Genomic DNA, 20177 nt, shown 5'->3' with positions numbered 1-20177 from the left:
TCTGTCTTCTTTTTTTTTTTTTTTTTTTTTTTTTTTTATCTTTTTATTTTTATTCGACGCTCCAAAATAAAAAAAAAGAACCCAGGGAAAATTTGATGGTTTTACTTTCTGCTCCCCCAGAGAGGAGAGATTGGAATTTTTCGCTCCTCGCGACCGTTCTGCCCCTGAATATCCGCGAGAAAAGCGGGGAAATAACGGGAAAAAATGGGGAATAAAAAAGGAAAACAAAATCCCTCAGAGTTTGATTTTTAAAGTTGAGTGAGTCAGCCCCGAGCCCGGCGCCTCTCTGTGTTTGCCCGCGTGGTGCATCCCTGGCAGGGTTTGTAACCCTTTCCCATCCTCGCTTCTCCTCCCGGCATGGAAAAACGAGCAGGGAATGCTGGATCCCGCCGCAATTCCCAAATAATCCCACCCACCCCCTCCCGGCTCGCTTGGGTGGGTGGGAATTTTTTTTAATTTTTATTAATTTTTTATTATTATTATTTTGGCTGCGGAGTTTTATGAATGAAAGCTCCCGGCTGAGCTGGGAGTGATATCCCAAGCCTGGAAGTTGGGAATGCTGGAGAAATCCAGGCTGGGAGAAAGGGGAGGAGGGAGGGAGCAGCGGGATGGGCTCAGCCTGGAATCTCCAAACTCCCCCCTTTTCCCGGTTTTCAGGGATTCTGGGATCTGCCGGAGAACTCTGCGCCCATGTGGGTGGGAAATAAAAAAAAAAGAAATTAATTAATCCCTAAAAAAATCAAAATAATCCCAAATCCCCAGGATTTCGGGGGATTTGGGAGCGAGGGCAAAGCGCTTTTGCAAGGGGGGAATAAATTTTTTAAAAATACCTCCAAAACCTCTAAAATAAAGGACGGGAAAGGCGTGGAAAGAGGGGCAGGGAATTTTTCAGCCCCACGTTTGCAATCGGCTTTTCCAAGCTGCTGCTCCTGGGAGGCAGGGAGAAGCCAAAAATTCCCGATTTCTTCTTAAAACCAGAGAATTCCCTGGCTGGCAAAACTTTCTTGGGATAAGAAGCAAAAAAAAAACAACCTCCCCCTCCCACCACCCCACACTCCTCCAGTGCCGCCGCTGGGAAATGCGGGAAGGGAAAATATTCCCGGCTTTTGGAGCTTTTTTGGGGATTTTTGTTGGAAAGAGAGAGAGAGAGGGGAAAAAATTATAAATAAATCAGAAAATCCCAAAATGAAAAGGGACGGAGAGCGCCGGCGGGGGGGAGTTTGGGGGTTTGGGGCGAGCGAAAAGATAAAATTACTGCGGCTAAAAATAAAGCGGTGGTTAAAGGTTCCCCCTCCCTCTGCCATCTCCCACCCCTTCCCTGCCTCTCCCTGCTCCCTCCCTCCTTCCCTCCCTCCTTCCCTGCCTCCTTCCCTCCCTCTCCCGCTGCCTCTCCGTGTTTGCGTTTGACAAAGAAATGATTTGAACTTCCCGGAGCCGCAGAAAATCGGGATCCCGAGGCGCAGCCGGGCCCATATGGATGCGATTTTCCCGGCTCTCTCCCAGATGATCCAGCGGCACCGGGAGCCGCGGAGCTGAGCGGCTCCGCTGCCTCTGCCCATGGGCTCCGCCGCGGAATTTTGGGAGCTGCCCGCCACTCCAGCCATGAGAAAACGAGGAAAAGCCCCGGGATCTCTCGTCATGTGCCTCTCCGGCTGAAAACCGGGGCAGCGCAAGCAACAAACCCCGCGGATCCCGCAGGGACGGGAGGGAGGAGGAGAAGGAGAAACCCGCGCCGCTGGAATTCCGAGCTCCCGCTTCCCTGCGCGAGGCTGGATGCTGGAATCAGCCCCTTGGATATGGGATCATATCTGGTGTATCCCAGCCTGGGTTTGATCCTCTGCTGCTCCGTGCTCAGCTCCGTCTACGCGCTGGTGAGTCCCGCTCCAGCTTTTTGCTCTTTTTCCCTGTTTTCTTTCTCCTTTTCCCGTGTTGTTTTTCCCGCAGGATCCGTGCGGATCCTGCCGCCAGGAGGGATAAATGAGTGGATGAAGGATTTTAGCTGCTCGGGGTGTTTTGGGATCCGCTGGCGGCTCCGGGCGCTGCAGTGCAAATGTCTGTGCTTCCCAAGAGTTGGGATCGCTTGGAAACCTCTGGACGGGACGTGGGAGGTTTGACAGGGATCTGGGATGGCGTTTGGGGCAGGATTTCAGGATCTGCCTGTGGAGAAAGCACAACTTTGCTTCTTTTTTTCATTTCTTTTTCTTCTTTTTTCCCCCTTTTTTTAATTTTTTATTCTGCTTTTAATTTTTTTTCCTCTTTCGTTTTTTCTCTTTTCCTTCTCTTTTCTTCCTCTTCCTTTTCCTCTCGTTTTTTTTTTCCTTCTCATTTCTTCCTTTTCCTTTCCCTTCACTTCCCTCTCCCTTTTCCCCTTTCCTCTGCCTTTCCCTTTTCCTTTTTCCTTCCCCTTTTCCTTCTTCCCTTCCCCTTCCCTCCCTCTCCACCCCCTCCACGACAATTTCATTCCCAATTCGTCTCCTTTCCCTGCAAACCTTCAATCCCAACCGGAGCCTTCCCTTTGGAATTAAATCCAGGGAAAACAGGGGAGTTGTGGGAACCTTTTGCTCCTTTCCACCCCTTCCTGCAAGGCTGGAAAACCGGGATCAATCCATCCAAACCGGGAAGTGCAGGTTTAAGACCTGCAGCTCCGAAACCTTCGGGAAGCAGGGAAGGGACATTTCCTCGGGAATCAGCCTCTGGATTTGGAGCCGGAGCTGGAATTCTGCTGTGACAGGAGCTCTCCTGGCACTCCCCATCCCTGGGATTCTCCCTCCTGCTCCCGTTTCCCGGAGTTTTCCGATCCAGGAAGGAGCAGGACACCCATGGAAAGTGGGATCTGCACTCCAGGAGGGATGGAAATAGGGATTGGGATTGGAATTTGGGATCATTCTGGCTCCACTCGGTCCTTCCTGACCTTCCAGGATCCACCAGCCTGGGCCTTATCCCTGGATTTGGTAGTTTGGAATCTCCTGCAGAGCTGCTGGGGGGGAGTTTTCCAACTTTTCCAGAGGGAAACTTCTCCTCAATAGATGAGGAGGAGCAGCCCCTTGGAAAACAATCCCGGTCTGAGCCCATCCCAGCTCAAACGTGCGGAGAAACCTCCCAAAATCCAAAGAAAATTGGGGAAATCAGGAGAACTGCCTGGAGATTTGTTGGGATTTCAGGGCTGGATGAGGTTTTTCCCCAAATTCCAGGGCTGGATCAGCATCTCCCGACTTTGGGGTCCTGCAGCACCTGCTGCCCCCTGCTCCAGAATTCCTGCAATTCCTGCTGCTTTGGGACTGGGAAAATCAGGATTGGGAACCAGCCAGGCGGGAGCTGGGGAAATCTCAGGATGCAAAAAATCCGGGAAAGGCTGCGTCTCCCATTCCCAATCCCATTCCTGTTCCCGTTCCCATTCCCGGCTCACCCGGTGTCAGCTGCCTGGAATTCCCAGTGGGATTTCTTCGGGATACCCCATCCCAAGAGCTCCTCTCCATCCCGAGGGATGAGCTGGAAGGAGCCCCCACATCCCCAGCACCGGCTCACGGAGAGCTGGACCTGGGCAAAAACTGAGAAAAACTCACCCAAGAATCCCAGAGGGCTGAGAAATCCCTGGAACTTGCTGGAAAAGCACGGGAATTTTCCCAAAGCCCCTCCTGGACCTGGATTTGTTGATCCCACAGGTCCTTCCCAGCTTGGATTGTTGGATTTCAGGTCCTGCTGCTCCAAACCCTGCTCTGTTTAGTTAGTCCAGGCTTAAATTCCCATTCCAGACTCTTCCCTTGCTTTTCCAACAGCAGAAGGAATTCCCAGAGGTTTCCTAAATCCATCCTGGCAATCCAAGTGTCCCTCCTTAGGCAGGATCGTGTCACCCCTCATCCAAAAATCGCCTCAAGCCCGGTTTTTATCGGAGCTTTTCCTCCTTTTCCCGGCTCATTGGATCTTTAAACAGCCTTTGGAAAGAGGGAATGGGATCCAGAGGAGAGCTTTGATGGATTTGTTATGGAATTTGTTGTTATTATTTATGGTAAAAATTGTCACTATTATTTATTATAAATTTTGTAGTTGCTGCTGCGGTTCTTTACGGGAGGCTCATAAATACATTTGGTGTTTGCTCGGTGCCGCTGAGGGAGCTGCTGCCATAAATTTTGCCTTTCCTAGGAGCAACAAGGATAAAAAGAATCCATGGGAAAGCCCAGCAGGATGGGAATGCAGGGATTTAATCCAGGCTCTGGGCTGAGCTTAAAGCGCTGCCGAGGTTTTTCCCCCTGGGTCGGATCAGGAGATTCCCGCAGCCAGAGGCGGCTCCAGGGCGCAATTCCTGGCTGAGTCTCGGGAATGCGGGCCCTGATTCCCGGGATTTCTGCAGCTCCGTGGTGCTGGGATGGGGCAGAGCCTGGAGCGTCCCAAATCCGGCGCCGCCGTTCCCGTTATTCCCGTTGGAGCCGGCAAGGATCGCGCGCCAGGTGCTTTTTTCAGGGAATCGTGCTGGAAATCCTTTCCCATTCCCTAGAAATCCATTCCCGTCCCTGGAAATCCTTTCCCATTCCCTGGGATGTGCCGGGATTGGGAGCTGGATCCGTCCTCTGCAGCAGCCGGGCTGGGTGTCCTGAATTCCAGCCGGGAAGGGAAACCCAGCACCGGGAAAAATCTCTGGGAAGGAGAGAAAAGTGTGGGAAATCAGGGCCCTCTTCCCTGTGGCTCAAATCCCTGTGGGATCAGCTTCCCAATCCTGGGATTTTAGGGATGTTTGAGGTGGAGGAAAGACTTGGGCGAGGCTTTGTCCCAGCTCTCGTGACAATCCGGGGAAATATTCCCAACATTTCCCTGGAACAGCCCAAAAACACCTGCCTGGAGAACGGCTGGAATTCCAGCCGGATGGAGCGCCCCAGACCCGGATGGGTGAGGCTGGAAATCTGGGATAATTCTGCTCTTTAGTGCCAGGATTAAGGAATTAAGACCGGCCTAAAGCTGGGCTTGGGGAGAATCAGTGGCGAATTAAGAGTGGGGTCTGACACCAGCAGAGCTCGGGAGAAGGGAAAATTTGGGAATTATTTTTATTTGGGAAGTGCTGGCAGAGAAGAAATCTCCCCATCTCCCAAAAGGGTTGGATTTTAGGATCTGAAGGATCTTTCCAAGCTAATCCTGGGATTCAAGGAGCCAAAATCTCCAAGGTTTGCTCTCCCAAACCTTTTTCTTTTCCCTTTGTTTCCTCCTTGGGCTCGGCCTGGGAGATCCCAGCCCTGTGGTGAATGGAGGAGATGTTCTGATTAATCAACCAATCAATTAATTATCAATTAATCAATTAATTATTATTAATAATAGGAAGCCTCCTGCAGGCCTTGGGACCAGAATATCCCAATTTTGGGAAGCAGCTGCCAAGTCGAGCCGGCCATGCTGGGCTGAGCTCAGGGAGCAAGGAAGCAGATCCATGTGGGAAGGGAATGGGTGGGAAAAGGGACTATTCCCACTTTTTATCTGGAAAAATTTGGGCTGGGAAAAGGGACCATTCCCACTTTTTATCGGGAAAAATTTGGGCTGGGAAAAGGGACCATTCCCATTTTTTACTGGGAAAAATTTCAGCTGGGAAAAGGGACCATTCCCACTTTTTATTGGGAAAAATTTCAGCTGGGAAAAGGGACCATTCCCACTTTTTATCGGCTGCGATCCCAGCCCTGGCCCTGCTCAGGGTTTTCAGGTGATGCTCAGAATTCCCTCGGCTTTTGTGACGCTCCCAAAAATTCTGATCCCGATCTTTGGGGGATTGGGAATCTTTTCTGGCACAAGGAGATGGATGCAGGGAGAAAATTCCCCAGGGAGCTGCATCCAGCCCTGGATCCCTGGAATTGTCCTAGGAAAGGCTGGATGGGGCTTGGAGCAGCCCGGGACAGTTGGAATGGGATCATCCTGAAGGTCCTTTCCAAGGAAAACCACCCTGGAATTCCGTGCTGTAAGGAAAGTTGGGATTAAGGAAGTGCTGGATGGGGTTTTCCTCTTGGACTCGTTGGTTGTTGCTCGGATCAGTCCCAGGGATATCCAAAAATCGGGAAAAGGGAATGGTTTGAGGCTGGATGGAAGGAAGGAATGATGAAGTTTGTCCTTGGGATAGAACCCCTAATAAAAAAGATAAAGATAAAATTTAATTAAAAATTAAAAAATAAAAAATTAAAATCAAAAAATTAAAAATAAAAAATTAAAAATTAAAAATTAAAAATTAAAAATTAAAAGTTAAAAAATTAAAAATTAAAAATTAAAAATAAAAAATTAAAAATAAAAAATTAAAAATAAAAATAAAAGTTTAAAAAAATAAAAATTAAACATTTTGAAAAATCAAAAATAAAAAATTTCAAATTAAAAATAAGAAAAATAAAAATTTTAATTTAAAAAAGAAGAAAAATAAAAATAAAAATAAGAAAAATAACAATAAAAATAGCAATAAAAATAAAAATAAACCAAAAAGAATCGTAATAAAAAATAATTATAATAAAAATAATTATAATATAAATAATAAAAATTAAAATAATAAATAGTCCTGTACAGAAACCCCACAAATTCCAACTTCATTAAACCAAGACAGGCCCCAAACAACGGGAAATGTCCTTTCCTAAGCACATTCCCGGGAAAGGAGCCCATCCTTTCTCCCAGATTTCTGAGGGACTCTCCTGCCCTCAGGATCAGCCGAAATCCCTGGATCTGAACCTCTCCAGCAGCAAAGGGAAAACCAACAAACCCCTGGGAGAGGCCAAAGCCCGGCCTGGCAGCTCGGCCCTCTCCAGCCAAGAAAATTCCGGCAAATCCGCGCTGGATTTGTGGGAGCTCCTCGGGAAGAGGAAAAGCGGGAGCACGGCTGGGCTCGCAGGGGGGTCGGTGGGAGATGAAAGGCGAGGGGTGGCCCTGGCTCCGGCTGTTGTTGTTTGGTTTGTGCTCTCCCAGAAATAGCCCGGAGCTGTTTTTTGGGATCAGCGGGATTATCCCGGCTGGAGCGTGGCTGTGTCTGCAGGGATCCCCCAGGCAGGGACAGCTGGGCACCCCCTGAACTGTTGGATGCTGGGAGGGACATCCCCGAGCTCTTCCCGGGATAAGGGATTGTCCTGCTGGAGGATTCCCGTCCTTCCGAGAATTCCCTCCAGCCAATCCAGCCGGAGTCAGGCTCCGTTTGCAGAGGGATTTGGGATGCAAAGGTCATTTTGGCACCCTGACATCCCGGCTTTTATGGCTCTGGAGTGAGGGAGAAACTTGTCCTGGCACTGGACACCCCATCCCATCCCACTGATCCCATCCCATCCCACTGATCCCATCCCATCCCATCCCATCCCATCCCATCCCATCCCATCCCATCCCACTGATCCCATCCCATCCCATCCCATCCCACTGATCCCATCCCATCCCACTGATCCCATCCCATCCCATCAATCCCATCCCATCCCACTGATCCCATCCCATCCCATCCCACTGATCCCATCCCATCCCACTGATCCCATCCCATCCCACTGATCCCATCCCATCCCATCCCACTGATCCAATCCCATCCCATCCCATCAATCCCATCCCATCCCATCCCATCCCATCCCATCCCATCCCATCCCATCCCATCCCATCCCATCCCACTGATCCCATCCCATCCCACCTCCCTGACCCTCTCCAAGCACAGAGCCAATGATCCCCCAATTCCCGAGGTTTGGAGCCTTTCCACCGTAACGACCCCGAGGGTTCAAACTCCTCCTGGAAAAACTCCCCCAAAGGAATCTCGGCCTCTGGGAAAAGATTCCAGGATCCGTGTCTGGGGCAGGAATTGCTGACTCGGCAGCCCGGGCTCCTTATCTGGTTTTCCACGCGGCTGATCCGGGCTCCCGATGTTATCTCGGCTCCGACCTCCCTTCCCCTCTCTCTCCGAGAATTCCCGAGGTTTTCTCTGGAGAGGCAGCCCCGCTCGGATCTGGAAGGGCAGGATTGGATGTTGGAGTGTCCTCAGGAAAAGTTCTCTCCCCTTCCCTGAATTTTGGCTTGGGATTGAAATGGGATTTTGGGGTTTTTGGGAGGGTTTTTTATTTAATTTCTTTTCCGTGTTTTAACAAAAGCCCCAAAATCCAGCTCATGTTTTTCATGGATTTAGGGATGAGCACTCAGTGGGGAATTCCCACCTAGAAGAGAACAAAGGATCAATGAATTTGTGAGATTTTGGGAATCTCTGGCACCTTTAGGTCCCGGCTCATTCCAGAGGGGATGGATAAGGTGGCCTTTAAACGTCCCTTCCAACCCAGACTATTCCACAATTCCGTGATTTAATCACTTTATTGCCTGGATTTATCCTCCTGGCTGTGAGGATTCCCGGGATTGCAGCATTCCAGGAGCCCATTCCCTGCAGTAAATCTGGGAATGGGGCCGGGAGCAGACCTGGAGCGGGATATTCCTCAGCTCAGAGAAGGAGGAGCCGCTGGAATCGCTCTGGCTCTGCTCCACCCGGAAAGGCCGGGATTGCTGGATCTGGGATCTCCCTCTGAGCCTGGATTTTTCCATTCCCTTCATCATTCCTGTGCTCCATCTCCCATCGGGATCAGACCCTGCTCCATCATTCCCGTCCCTGGATTTGGCCCTTTTGCCACATTTCTGGGGACAAAGAATGGACATTTTTGCCCTGGAAGGGCCACGGAGCTGAATCCTGCCTGATCCATGGAATTTCCCCAAAGGAAAAGCTGGCTCTGGCTCATCCTCAGCTTCTCTCCCACCCAGCCCACGCTACTTCATATTCCAGAACTCCAAAACCTGGGAATAGTCTGGAATGAGCTTAATTTAGGGATACAGCGGGGCCTGGGACTCCAGGGAATGCTCAGCTGTAGGAAATCAAGGAGTCATTAATGAATTAATTGATCTTCTTAATTAAAGCACCTCAGGCAACGCCTATCAAAGAGCTGAGCACTAATTTGCTTCCATAGAATCCCAAAATTCCAGGATGGAGGGGCTTGGAGTTCAGCCCACTCTTCAGGAGTCTTTCGTTTTCCAAAGGCACAAATTCCAAAACTCACTGAAAACTCCGGAATGATTTCCATGTTCTTCCCACCTCTCCCGCTTTTTAATTTTTTAATTTAATTTTAAATTAATTTCATTTAAATTTACTAATTTAATTTATTTTTATTTGAATTTTTAATTTAATTTAATTTAAATTTTTACAATTTTTTAATTGCAAACCCCTGGCTCGCCTCGACTTCCTCCTCCATTCCTGCATCCCAATCCACATTTCCTCTTGGACACAGAGGGGTCTGAGTGGCTTCAGGACTCGGAGCAAGGACACAATCTCCTTGTCCCGGGTTTATTCCGAGACTCGGATCGATATCCATTACAAGGAGCTTTTATTTTGTGGGCTGCAATTCGACTCCGCTCAATAAAACCGCCGGAAAACGATCCCTAAAATAAAAACGGGAAGGAGCCGACAGAGGTGGGACTTCCAGGGTGTTTATACATGGATCCAGAACGGCTTCAAGCTGGAAAATGTGAGGGATGGATGGGATTTTGGGAAGGAATTCCTGGATGGGAGGGTGGGGAAGGGCTGGGATGGAATTCCCAGAGAAGCTGTGGCTGTCCTTGGATCCCTGGAAGTGCCCAAGGCCAGGCTGGATGGGGCTGGGAGCAGCCTGGGATGGTGGGAAGTGTCCCTGATCCCATAAAATTGTTCCAATTTGAATTATTCCCTTCCAGCCCAAACCATTCCAGGCTAACACAGACGTGGCTGATTTTCCCAGGAAATGGAAATGCCCCTGGATCGGGATAAAGCAGGATAGGGCCAGGACTGGGTGAGCCCTCGGGGTGATTTTTCCCTGGCTGTATAAATCCATGGAATTTGGAACAAAACCGGAATGTGTTTGTGCATCCAAGAGAGCTCAAGGGTGTCCCTGCACGGCTCGGGATGGGAAGGAAAGGGATTCTCCCGATGGAGAGATCCCAGTTGGAGAGGAAGGAAAGGGATTTTCCTGATGGAGAGATCCCAGTTGGATGAGAAAGGAGAGGATTCTCCCAATGGAGAGGGTGATGGGAAGGGAAAGGATTCTCCCAGTGGAGAGATCCAAGCTGGAGGGAGAGGATTCTCCCAATGGAGAGATCTCGGTTGGATGGGAAAGGAGAGGATTCTCCAAATGGAGAGAGGGTGATGGGAAGGGAAAGGATTCTCCCAATGGAGAAATCCCTGTTGGATGGGAGAGGATTCTCCAGATGGAGAGATCCCAGTTGGATGGGAAGGGAAAGGATTCTTCCAATGGAGAGATCCCAGTTGGACTGGAAAGGAGAGGATTCTCCCAGTGGAGAAATCCCAGTTGGATGGGAAAGGAGAGGATTCTCCCAGTGGAGAGATCCAAGCTGGAGGGAGAAGATTCTCCAGATGGAGAGATCCCAGTTGGATGGGAAAGGATTCTCCAGATGGAGAGATCCCAGTTGGACTGGAAAGGAGAGGATTCTCCCGATGGAGAGAAGGTGATGGGAAGAGAAAGGATTCACCCAGTGGAGAGATCCAAGCTGGAGGGAGAGGATTCTCCAGATGGAGAGATCCCAGTTGGATGGGACAGGATTCTCCCAATGGAGAGATCCCAGTTGGATGGGAGAGGATTCTCCAGATGGAGAGATCCCAGTTGGATGGGAAAGGAGAGGATTCTCCCAATGGAGAGATCCCAGTTGGACTGGAAAGGAGAGGATTCTCCCAATGGAGAGATCCCAGTTGGATGGGAAAGGAAAGGGATTCTCCCAATGGAGAGATCCCAGTTTTCCAGCCACATCTCCAAGCCCTGGTGATCTCCAGCAGCTCCTGCGGTGCCTCCCTGCCCTGGGCACTGGAACCTTCCTGAAATGATTCCAGTGCCGGGCTCAGCCAGGCGGGAATGTCCCTCCTGCTCCTGGCCCTGGGAAGGAGGATGGACAAACTGGGAATGTGGATTTCCCAAACCACAGGACAGGGCTGGATCCCGCTGTGGATTTGGAGCTGTTTTTAAGGACTGCTTAATTATCTCAGATTTGGGCAAACTGAGTTTCAGTCTTTAAAGCAGATTGTTCGGGAAATTAATTTTTCCCTTTTCTGCTCCCCGAATTTTTCCCTGATTTTGCCCTTGGCGATCAATAAATGGAATTTCAATCGCCTTTCCATGGATTTTGGAGGTTCGGAAGCAGGAAATCAGCGCCTCGCGTATTCCCGATTTTCCTCTCCAGCAGCCAGAGGCCGCTCAGGCAGCGGGGAGCGGGGAGGGGCCGGAGCTCAGGTGGTGGAGAAGCAGCAGAGTCGCCGTGTTTGGGATCCAGGAGCTGGCTCTGCGCCAGGGAATGGGATCGCAGGGAGAATCTCCATGTGGGATGAGGCAGGCTCTGCCAGCCGCCCTGACTCAGCAGCGCCGGGCTGATAAGGGCGCTGATAAGGGCTCTGATAAGGGCGCTGATAAGGGCTCTGATAAGGACAGGGGAGCCCCAGGGTGACCCCGCTGTCACCTCCTGAGGAGAGGCCAAAGCAGCGACATTCCCGTGCCCTTCCAATTCCCAGATTTCCTGCTCCCCTCTCCCGTTCCCTCCTGTCATTCCAGAGGATTTGGGAATCCTCCATGATCATCGTGATCCATGAACTGCGATTTGTGGGATTTGGGGAATCTCTGGGGCACTTTTAGGGGGTGGTTGAAGGTTTTCCTGCTCGTTCCGGAGGGGTTGGATAAGGTGGCCTTGAAATGTCCCTTCCAAGCCAGATTATTCCACAATTCCATGATTTAATTGCTTTATTGGGATTCATCGCTGTTATTTAGATTTATATAAATATATTTCATTTAGTGTATAAATTTAAATAGATAAATAAATTTATAATTTATAATTTATAATTTATACTTTAGAATTTAGAATTTATACTTTTTAATTTATAATTTATAATTTATAATTTATAATTTATAATTTATAATTTATAAATAATATATCATATATCATATGTCATATATATCATATATCATATATAATACACAATATAATATACAATATATAATATAGCATATACAATATATAATATATAATGTATAATCATATATAATTTTATATATCTAATAAGAATTTATATTTATTATCTCATTAATGAATATAAATTTATACATTCATTAAAAATACTATTTTTAAAAATATATTTTTATTAAATAATGATAAAATATAAATATATTAATACTTATCACACAATTATTTTTTGGGATAAATCACTGGATTTATCCTCCTGGCTGTGAGGATTCCCGGGATTGCATCATTCCCAGAGATCCCTGAGCCCGTTCCCTGCAGTAAACCTGGGAATGGGGCTGGGAGCAGACCTGGAGCGGGATATTCCTCAGCTCAGAGGAGGAGACACTGGAATTGCTCCAGCTGGAAAAGCTGGAATTGCTGGATCTGGGATCTCCCTTTGAGCCTGGATTTAGAGCCCTGGGGAAGTGGGGGAACATCCACGGAGAGGATCCCTAGGATTGGCCCCCTGGATCCCTGGAGTGCGGGAATGTCGATATTCCCGCAGAAATGTGCGTGGCTATCCCACTGTAAAGTGCTCCAGGGTTGGATTTATTTGGATGCAGGATTTGGCTTCTTCCAGTGGGTCACAGGCAGGTTTTTTCTCTCCAGGGATTTTCCTTCTCCTTCCCGTTATCTCCTGTGGAAAAGCCAATCCAGCTTTTCTCCTCTCCTGCCTTATCCCGGGAATTCCCTCAGCTCCAGGAGCAGGAGCCGCTCCAGTGTCTCCAGAAAAGGAGGAGAGGAGGGAATTCCGGAGCTGCGTGGATGGAGGAGGAGATGAGGGAATGTGGGAGCTGAGGGGTTGGACTGAGGAGATGAGGGAATGACAGAGTGGATCAGCTGGATTTGGGATATGAGGGAATGGCAGAGCGGATCAGCTGGATTTGGGATATGAGGGAATGCTGGAGTGGATCAGCTGGATTTGGGAGATGAGGGAATGCTGGAGTGGATCAGCTGGATTTGGGATATGAGGGAATGGCAGAGTGCTTGGGATATGAGGGAATGGCAGAGCGGGATATGAGGGAATGCTGGAGTGGATCAGTTGGATTTGGGATATGAGGGAATGGCAGAGTGCATCAGCTGGATTTGGGATATGAGGGAATGCTGGAGTGGATCAGTTGGATTTCGGATATGAGGGAATGGCAGAGCGGATCAGCTGGATTTGGGAGATGAGGGAATGGCAGAGTGGATCAGCTGGATTTGGGAGATGAGGGATACCCTGGAATTGATTGTCTGGAGTGATGAGATGAGGGAATGCTGGAGCTGCCTGGATGGATTCAGGAGAACAGGGAGATCCTGGAGTTGATTGTCTGGAGCTGGGATATGAGAGATGGATACCCTGGATGTGCCCAAGGGAGCTGGGATAGCAGGGATGGATCTCCTGGATGTGCCCAAGGGAGCTGGGATCTGAGGGATCTCCTGGATGTTCCCAATGGAGCTGGGATCTGAGGGATCTCCTGGATGTTCCCAATGGAGCTGGGATCTGAGGGATCTCCTGGATGTTCCAGCTGGAGCTGGGATCTGAGGGATGGATATCCTGGATGTTCCAGCTGGAGCTGGGATCTGAGGGATCTCCTGGATGTTCCCAATGGAGCTGGGATCTGAGGGATCTCCTGGATGTTCCAGCTGGATTTGGGATCTGAGGGATCTCCTGGATGTTCCCAATGGAGCTGAGATCTGAGGGATCTCCTGGATGTACCCAATGGATTTGGGATCTGAGGGATCCCCTGGATGTTCCCGCTGGATTTGGGATCTGAGGGATCTCCTGGATGTTCCCAATGGAGCTGGGATCTGAGGAATCTCCTGGATGTTCCAGCTGGAGCTGGGATCTGAGGGACGGATATCCTGGATGGTCCCGCTGGATTTGGGATCTGAGGGATATCCTGAATATTCCAGCTGGAGCTGGGATCTGAGGGATCTCCTGGATGTTCCCGCTGGATTTGGGATCTGAGGGATCTCCTGGATGTTCCCAATGGAGCTGGGATCTGAGGGATGGATCTCCTGGATGGTCCCGCTGGATCTGGGATCTGAGGGATCTCCTGGATGTTCCAGCTGGAGCTGGGATCTGAGGGATCTCCTGGATGTTCCAGCTGGATCTGGGATCTGAGGGATCTCCTGGATGTTCCCAATGGAGCTGGGATCTGAGGGATGGATCTCCTGGATGGTCCCGCTGGATCTGGGATCTGAGGGATGGATATCCTGGATGTTCCCGCTGGATTTGGGATCTGAGGGATATCCCAGTGCTCCCTCATGTGTGATCCCATGCCCCACACAGAGCCGCCCTTGTTGTCCAAGCTTCCCATCCCATTCCATGCCCCGCTCCCGGCCACCGCTGGCAGCTCCCACCTGTTTTTTTTGGGAACAGAAGCGCCTTTCCCAAGAAAAGGGAGAGCGAGGGAGAGGGGAGGGGGCAGTGTCCTGCCATGGGGCTGGGAATTGGGACATTCCAGGGATTGGGATGGGGCTGGATACCTGCGGTGTGGGACATTGCTGGAGCTGGAACAGCGAGCTCTGCTCCTGGAACGGGAGTGCGGCCTTCCAGTGGGAAGAGGGAAGGGAAAAGGAAAAGGAAAAGGAAAAGGAAAAGGAAAAGGAAAAGGAAAAGGAAAAGGAAAAGGAAAAGGAAAAGGAAAAGGAAAAGGAAAAGGAAAAGGAAAAGGAAAAGGAAAAGGAAAAGGAAAAGGAAAAGTCCTTTCCATGGATTTCCCAGCTCTGCTCCAGGATTCCAGGAGGAGAGGACTCCCTGTTTTTTAACCTGCCTGTTGCGCCTTTGCCTTGATTTTCCCTTTTTGTCCCCTTACTCTGGCACTCTGGAATTCCTCTCCAGCTTCTTCCTGTTGCCAGGGCAGGCAAATTTCCGTTGGGAATTTTGTGTCTCTCCATAAATAACTCTGGAAAACCATTCCTAAAACACGGCAGAGGAAGGAATGAGAACCCCCAATCCTGACATTCCCCATGTCCTTAAAGCGGAAAAGGAGCAAGGAAATCCCGTTATCTCCTCCCGTGTGTCCTTCAGCAATTCCCCCTCTGGAAGCAGTTCACAAAGCAGAGATCCAAAGGTCTGGGAGGGAAATCCTGGAATTAAATTAAATTTCGCTGCTTATTTTTTCCTCACCTTATCCAGTTGGTCACTGTGGGGTGGAGGGAAGTTCCAGGGAAAATTCCCAAAAATCCAGGTGTTAATTCCTGCAGGGATTTGTGTGGACGGGAATAGGGATTCTCCTGAAAATGCCTCGGCAGGGAATGAGTTGGATTTGTTTGGTGTTTTGGGCACGGTTTGGGGTTTTTGTTGCATTTTCTGGTGTTCACAGCGGGAAGATTTGGACATCAGAGTTTTTGCGGTGGGATTTGGGGAACGAGCCTTTGGAAAGAGCTGGAGCTGCGGTTTGGGCATGAATTAAATTTCCAAAGATTCCCAAAATGGGTCCTGAAGGGGATAAAGGGGACAGCTCCAGTCGGAATCCCAGAGCCGAAAGGAATCGGAAAATCCTGGAAGAGTTTGGGTTGGAAGGACCTTGAAGCTCATCCCATTCCATGGGCAGGGAGCTCCCACCATCCCAGGTGGATCCAAGCCCTGTCCAGCCTGGCCTTGGACACTTCCAGGGATCCAGGGACAGCCACAGCTGCTCTGGGAATTCCATCCCAGCCAGGAATTCCTCCCCAATATCCCATCTCTCCTTGTTGTGTCTCCGAGCTTTTTAGGGATTGCAGAGCTCATCCTGGATGGAGTGAGCCCAGATATTCCAAGGAGCTGTGAGAGCATCTCCCAGCAGGACAATTAATTAGGACAATTAGGGCAATTAGGATAATTAGGACAATTAGGATAATTAGGAAGCTGCTTTCTCCTCCAGGTGCTCCTGGTTCCTCCTGGCTGGAATTTTTTCCATCCAGAGACTCCCTCATGCCCTGCTCCCGGTCCATTCCCCGGGAAGGAGATTCCCTGGGATGTCCAGGTGTCTCCCAGGGCTCCGAGGTGGGAATTTACCCACGGAGCTCCTGGGGAGGGATCCGGTTCTTTCCATGGAGACACTGAAGGCTCCATTCATTCCTCGGCCTTCCCGGAGCCATCCAGAGGCACCCGGGGTGTCCAAGAAACCTTCCCAGGGAAGGCAGAGCTGGCTGGGGACCAGCGGGAAGCCGTGGAGCGTCAAGCAGCACTCGACACCTCGCTTCCAGCAGCCTCTGGAAAAGCGGGAATGGGGATTTTCCCGGCTGTGGTCGGGGAGCGGGACAGCCCCTGGAAAGGGAGCGGCGCCCTCACAAGCAGCGTCTGTCTCTCTCTGTTGACTGAGCCGGGCCTCGACAGCTCCGGATTTGGTGGAATTGGCTCCAAGATTCCCGGACTGTTCCGATTCCCGCTCCAAAGGCGCGGTAATTCCATTTTTATACTGATAAAAATCCCTCCGAGGCTGCGGCAAAGGTGGGAATTCCATCCTTCCTTTCTCTGCCCAGCGTCGGACTCCAGGTCTAACGGGCTCTTTTCCCACCTTGGTGATTCCATGGGATCAGGTGTCCAAAATGCTTTTGGTGGGGGGGGAAAAAAAATCCAGAATCCAGGGATTTGTCTGGTTGTAAATGAAATTCAAAGACTCAGCTGAGCAGGGATTTCTGGGAAAATCACAATGTATCCCTGTCATCTCCTTGCATTTCCGTGGAATGCTGGAGAGTGGTTGGTCCAATCCCAGTGTGAACTTGAGGAATATTCTCAGGAACCTCTGGAAGTGCAAATAAAATCTGCTGTCTCAGGCTGTGCCTCCCTGGGATTGAGCTCAGCTCTGCTGTCCATGGAAAGACTGGGAAAAGATGGATAAAAATTCCCAAATCCATCATGAATAGACACCATCTCCCAAAAAAAACGATGGATAAAGGCTGGAAGCCTCCCCTCAGTCTGCAGCTAATCCCAAATATTCCCTTCAGAGCACCGGGATCTGAAACCTCCAACCTCTTCAGCTCTGGATCCCAGTGATTGCTCCGGTTCTGGAGGGAAATTTGGGATCACCTGTGGATCATGGCATGGGAACAGCGGGAGTTGACCCGCAGGAGAACAGGGACGGGAATGTTTCATCTCACTTTATCCAAATCATGGATTTCATAAATCATGGAGGTTTTTCCTACGGCATTCCAGAGTTCTCACCCCATGGAATTTTGTGCATCCTGCTGCTCATTCCTACTTTTCTCTGAGATCCATGGAAACACCCTGGGCTGGATGTCCAACCTTTGGGTGGCTCCATCCCTGCTCATTATTCCGGGCAGGACTTTGAGGAGCTCCTTTCCCGTTTCTTGTGGGGTTTTTTGGCTCTTCCCTCCTTCCTCCAACTTCCTTCTTTGGGAAGCATCCCAAAGCTTGGCTTTGGGAGCATCCAGGTTCTCCCTGAGATCTGAGGGAATTCTCCCCTCAACAACTTCCCATCCTATTTCCGGGCTCTGAGCCAGGAGTTCCTCCCAGGACAGGAGGTTTTGTGTGGATTTCTGGGGATGGAGCAGCTCAGGGCAGGGCAGGAACCATTTCCAGTTGGGAAAGATCCTCCGTGGATCCAGAGGTGTGGAATTCAGGGACACTCCAAGATCCAGCTGCCAAATCCTCCTCGCTTCCTACAATTCCCTTAAATCGGCTGTAATCGGGTGGGGCTTGGTCCCTTCTTCCAAGAGCTCAGTGATGGAAGGAGAGGGGAGGACCAGGATATATCGGAATATCGGGAATATTCCTCCTGGAAAAGCTCATCCAGCCCTGGCACAGGGCAGTGGTGAAACCCCCATTCCCAGGGGAATTCGATATCCGTGTGGATGTGGCGCTTGGGAATGCCAGCTCTGGTCCAAGGGCTTTGACAGCCGCAGAGACACAGCGGGAATCTGAGGGAAAAACAAGGATAGGGCTGGAATTCCCTCGGGAGAACTCCGTGTCCCTGGGCCGGATGGAGCCTGGCCAGGGAAGCTTTCTCCTCCCTCATTGCCTCGGCTGCAGACGAGCCAGGACGGGAGGGAGGGAGGGGGAGAAAGGAATCCCAGTTAATGGATTTGAGGGATCATTAGGACAGGAACCGGGCCCTGGCTTCCGCAGCCGCTCGAAAATTCCCGTTTTCCCTTTCCCCCTGCACCAGAGTGCTCCCGGATATTGTTTCAGGCTGAGCAGGAGAAGCTGGGGTTGTTCTATCCCAAATTCTCTCCTGGTTCTCCTTATTTCTCATGGAAACCTGGGGAATATTCGGGAGGGCCGGCTCCCTGTTCCCTTTGGATCACATATCCCTCTCTCCAGCAGCTCTTGGATCAAATATCCCTCCGGAAAAATTCCCAATTTTCCCTCTCCTCTGCGCCAGACCGGGATATGGCTGAGCAGGAGAGGCCAGGTTTGGACTTGTTTCATCCCAAATTTTCTCCTGGTTCTCCTAATTTCCCATGGAAAAACCTGTGAAGCTGGGGAATATCCAGGAGGGCAAACTCCTTTGGATCAGACATCCCCCCCTCAGGCCGTGGTTTCACATTCCACGCCTGGAATTCTTTCCCATCCATCCCTTTCTGCCCAGAGCAAGGGAAGAACTGTTGGAGAAATCCCTCCAGGAGTCACCTTTAAACCTCCCTGAGAACATGGAGCCATCCAAGGCTGGAAAATCCCAAATCTTTTTGGTTTTTCCACCTGGATTCTAAGGCGAGATCCTTCCCTTCCGTCCGGGTGCAGACTCGGAGAATCCCGGGATTCTTCGGCTGCCGTCAAATCCTTGCGGCCGAGGTCAGCCGGCGGCGTCCCGAGGTGGCCCTGGAGCAGCGGGATCTCGTGATCCATGATCCGGGAGAGGGGAGACAAGGAGACGTCTGGGCTGCAGGAGATCAAGGGGACACATGATCCCGATTCCCAACACATGAAAGGAGAGGGAAAAACCCTTCCTCAATCCCTCGGGGATTGGCTTGGGATGACCTCAGATTGCCGGGAAGGAAAGTGGGTTAAAAGCCAGAAGATTCCTGGGAGGATGGCGGGGCTGGAATATTGGGAAGGGAGGGATTGGTTATCGCGGGGGAGGGGTCTCAGCTCCAGAACCTCATCAAAGTAATTAAAGCGGAGCTGATTCTGGGTTTAATTAGGAAAATGGGCTCAGCGCTTCCCACGGATCCGTGTGGGAACAGCTCAGCAGTGCCGGGATTATCCCAAACCTCCCCCAGCCCAGTTTTACCCCCTGCCCAAAGGAGACTTCCCAGAAAAAGAGGATGGAGGATGTTCCCGGAGAAAAGGAGCTTGGGAAGGACCTTCTGGATCCTCATAACTCCCTGAGAGGAGGAGCAGCCGGCGGGAATCGGGATCTGCTCCCAGGGAACAGGGCCAGGAGGAGAGGGAAGGTTCAGGTGGGATCCTGGGAAAATTCCTGCCTGGAATGGGCTGTCCAGGCCTGGCCCAGCTGCCCAGGGCTGGAGTCCCCATTCCTGGAGGGATTCAAAGCCCTGGATGTGGCACTGGGGTGGCCTTGGCAGAGCTGGATTCCATCGAGGGGCTTTTCCCACCAAAATAATTCTGGGATTGTAAGGAAAACCGACCGGGATCTCCCAGACAATTCCTCCCATTCTGGGAAAGGAGAGCAGGTCACAAACATTCTGTCTGGGATAAACCACGGGATGTTTTCCAGAGGCTGGTGATGAGCAGAGGGTGGGATCAGCTGGTATCTCCATCCCAGACGGACAACCCTGGAGGACAGGGAAGCGCTGGATAAAGGAATCTCCGGGAATGAGACATTTTCTGGGATTCTCTGAGTGTTCCGGGCTGGAAGGAGATCCCGGGGCTGTCAACAAATCCTCCCTTTCCCGAGCGGAACAAAAGCGCTTCCCCTGCAGCCCGGGCTGCTTTTCCTTTGTTTTGTAACTCCCGGAGTTTTAACCATGGAATTGCACTCTCCAGAGCTGCCTCGGCTCCGCGGGATTGCAAATTCCCAGCCTGGAGCTGCCAGGCACTTCCAAGGATCCACAGGACACCCCTCAGCGAGCCGAGGAAGGTGCGATCCCTGGAGCACATTCCCGATATTCCCAGCCCAGCGTGTGAGGCTTGGCTCATCCCAGATGGTTTTTCATGGGAATGACAGAGCTCCAGCTGCTTTGCATCACCAGCAAAGCCCTTAATGCAGGCCAGGCAAAGCTTTCCCTGGAATATTCCCGGGGGTTTCCGTGTTTCTGGGATTTTTAAGGATCGTTAGATCTGTTTCACCTTCTGGTTTTCCAGGTGG

The 20177-nt window shown here is 50.6% G+C and overlaps 1 protein-coding gene across 1 annotated transcript in view; it reads left to right on the top strand.

The window, feature by feature from the left end:
- Positions 1-1353: 1353 nt before the first annotated feature.
- PTH1R (parathyroid hormone 1 receptor) overlaps positions 1354-20177 on the top strand; it is an 89423-nt gene continuing 70599 nt past the window's right edge. Inside the window, exon 1 of the mRNA XM_058830448.1 lies at positions 1354-1871. Within this exon, the coding sequence (XP_058686431.1) occupies positions 1797-1871 (75 nt within the window). The 5' untranslated portion in view covers positions 1354-1796. The remainder of the gene's footprint in view (positions 1872-20177) is intronic.

The sequence above is a fragment of the Poecile atricapillus genome, chromosome 2 (genome assembly GCF_030490865.1).
Source record: "Poecile atricapillus isolate bPoeAtr1 chromosome 2, bPoeAtr1.hap1, whole genome shotgun sequence".
NCBI lineage: Eukaryota > Metazoa > Chordata > Aves > Passeriformes > Paridae > Poecile > Poecile atricapillus.
This window is presented reverse-complemented; position numbering and strand designations above follow the sequence as displayed.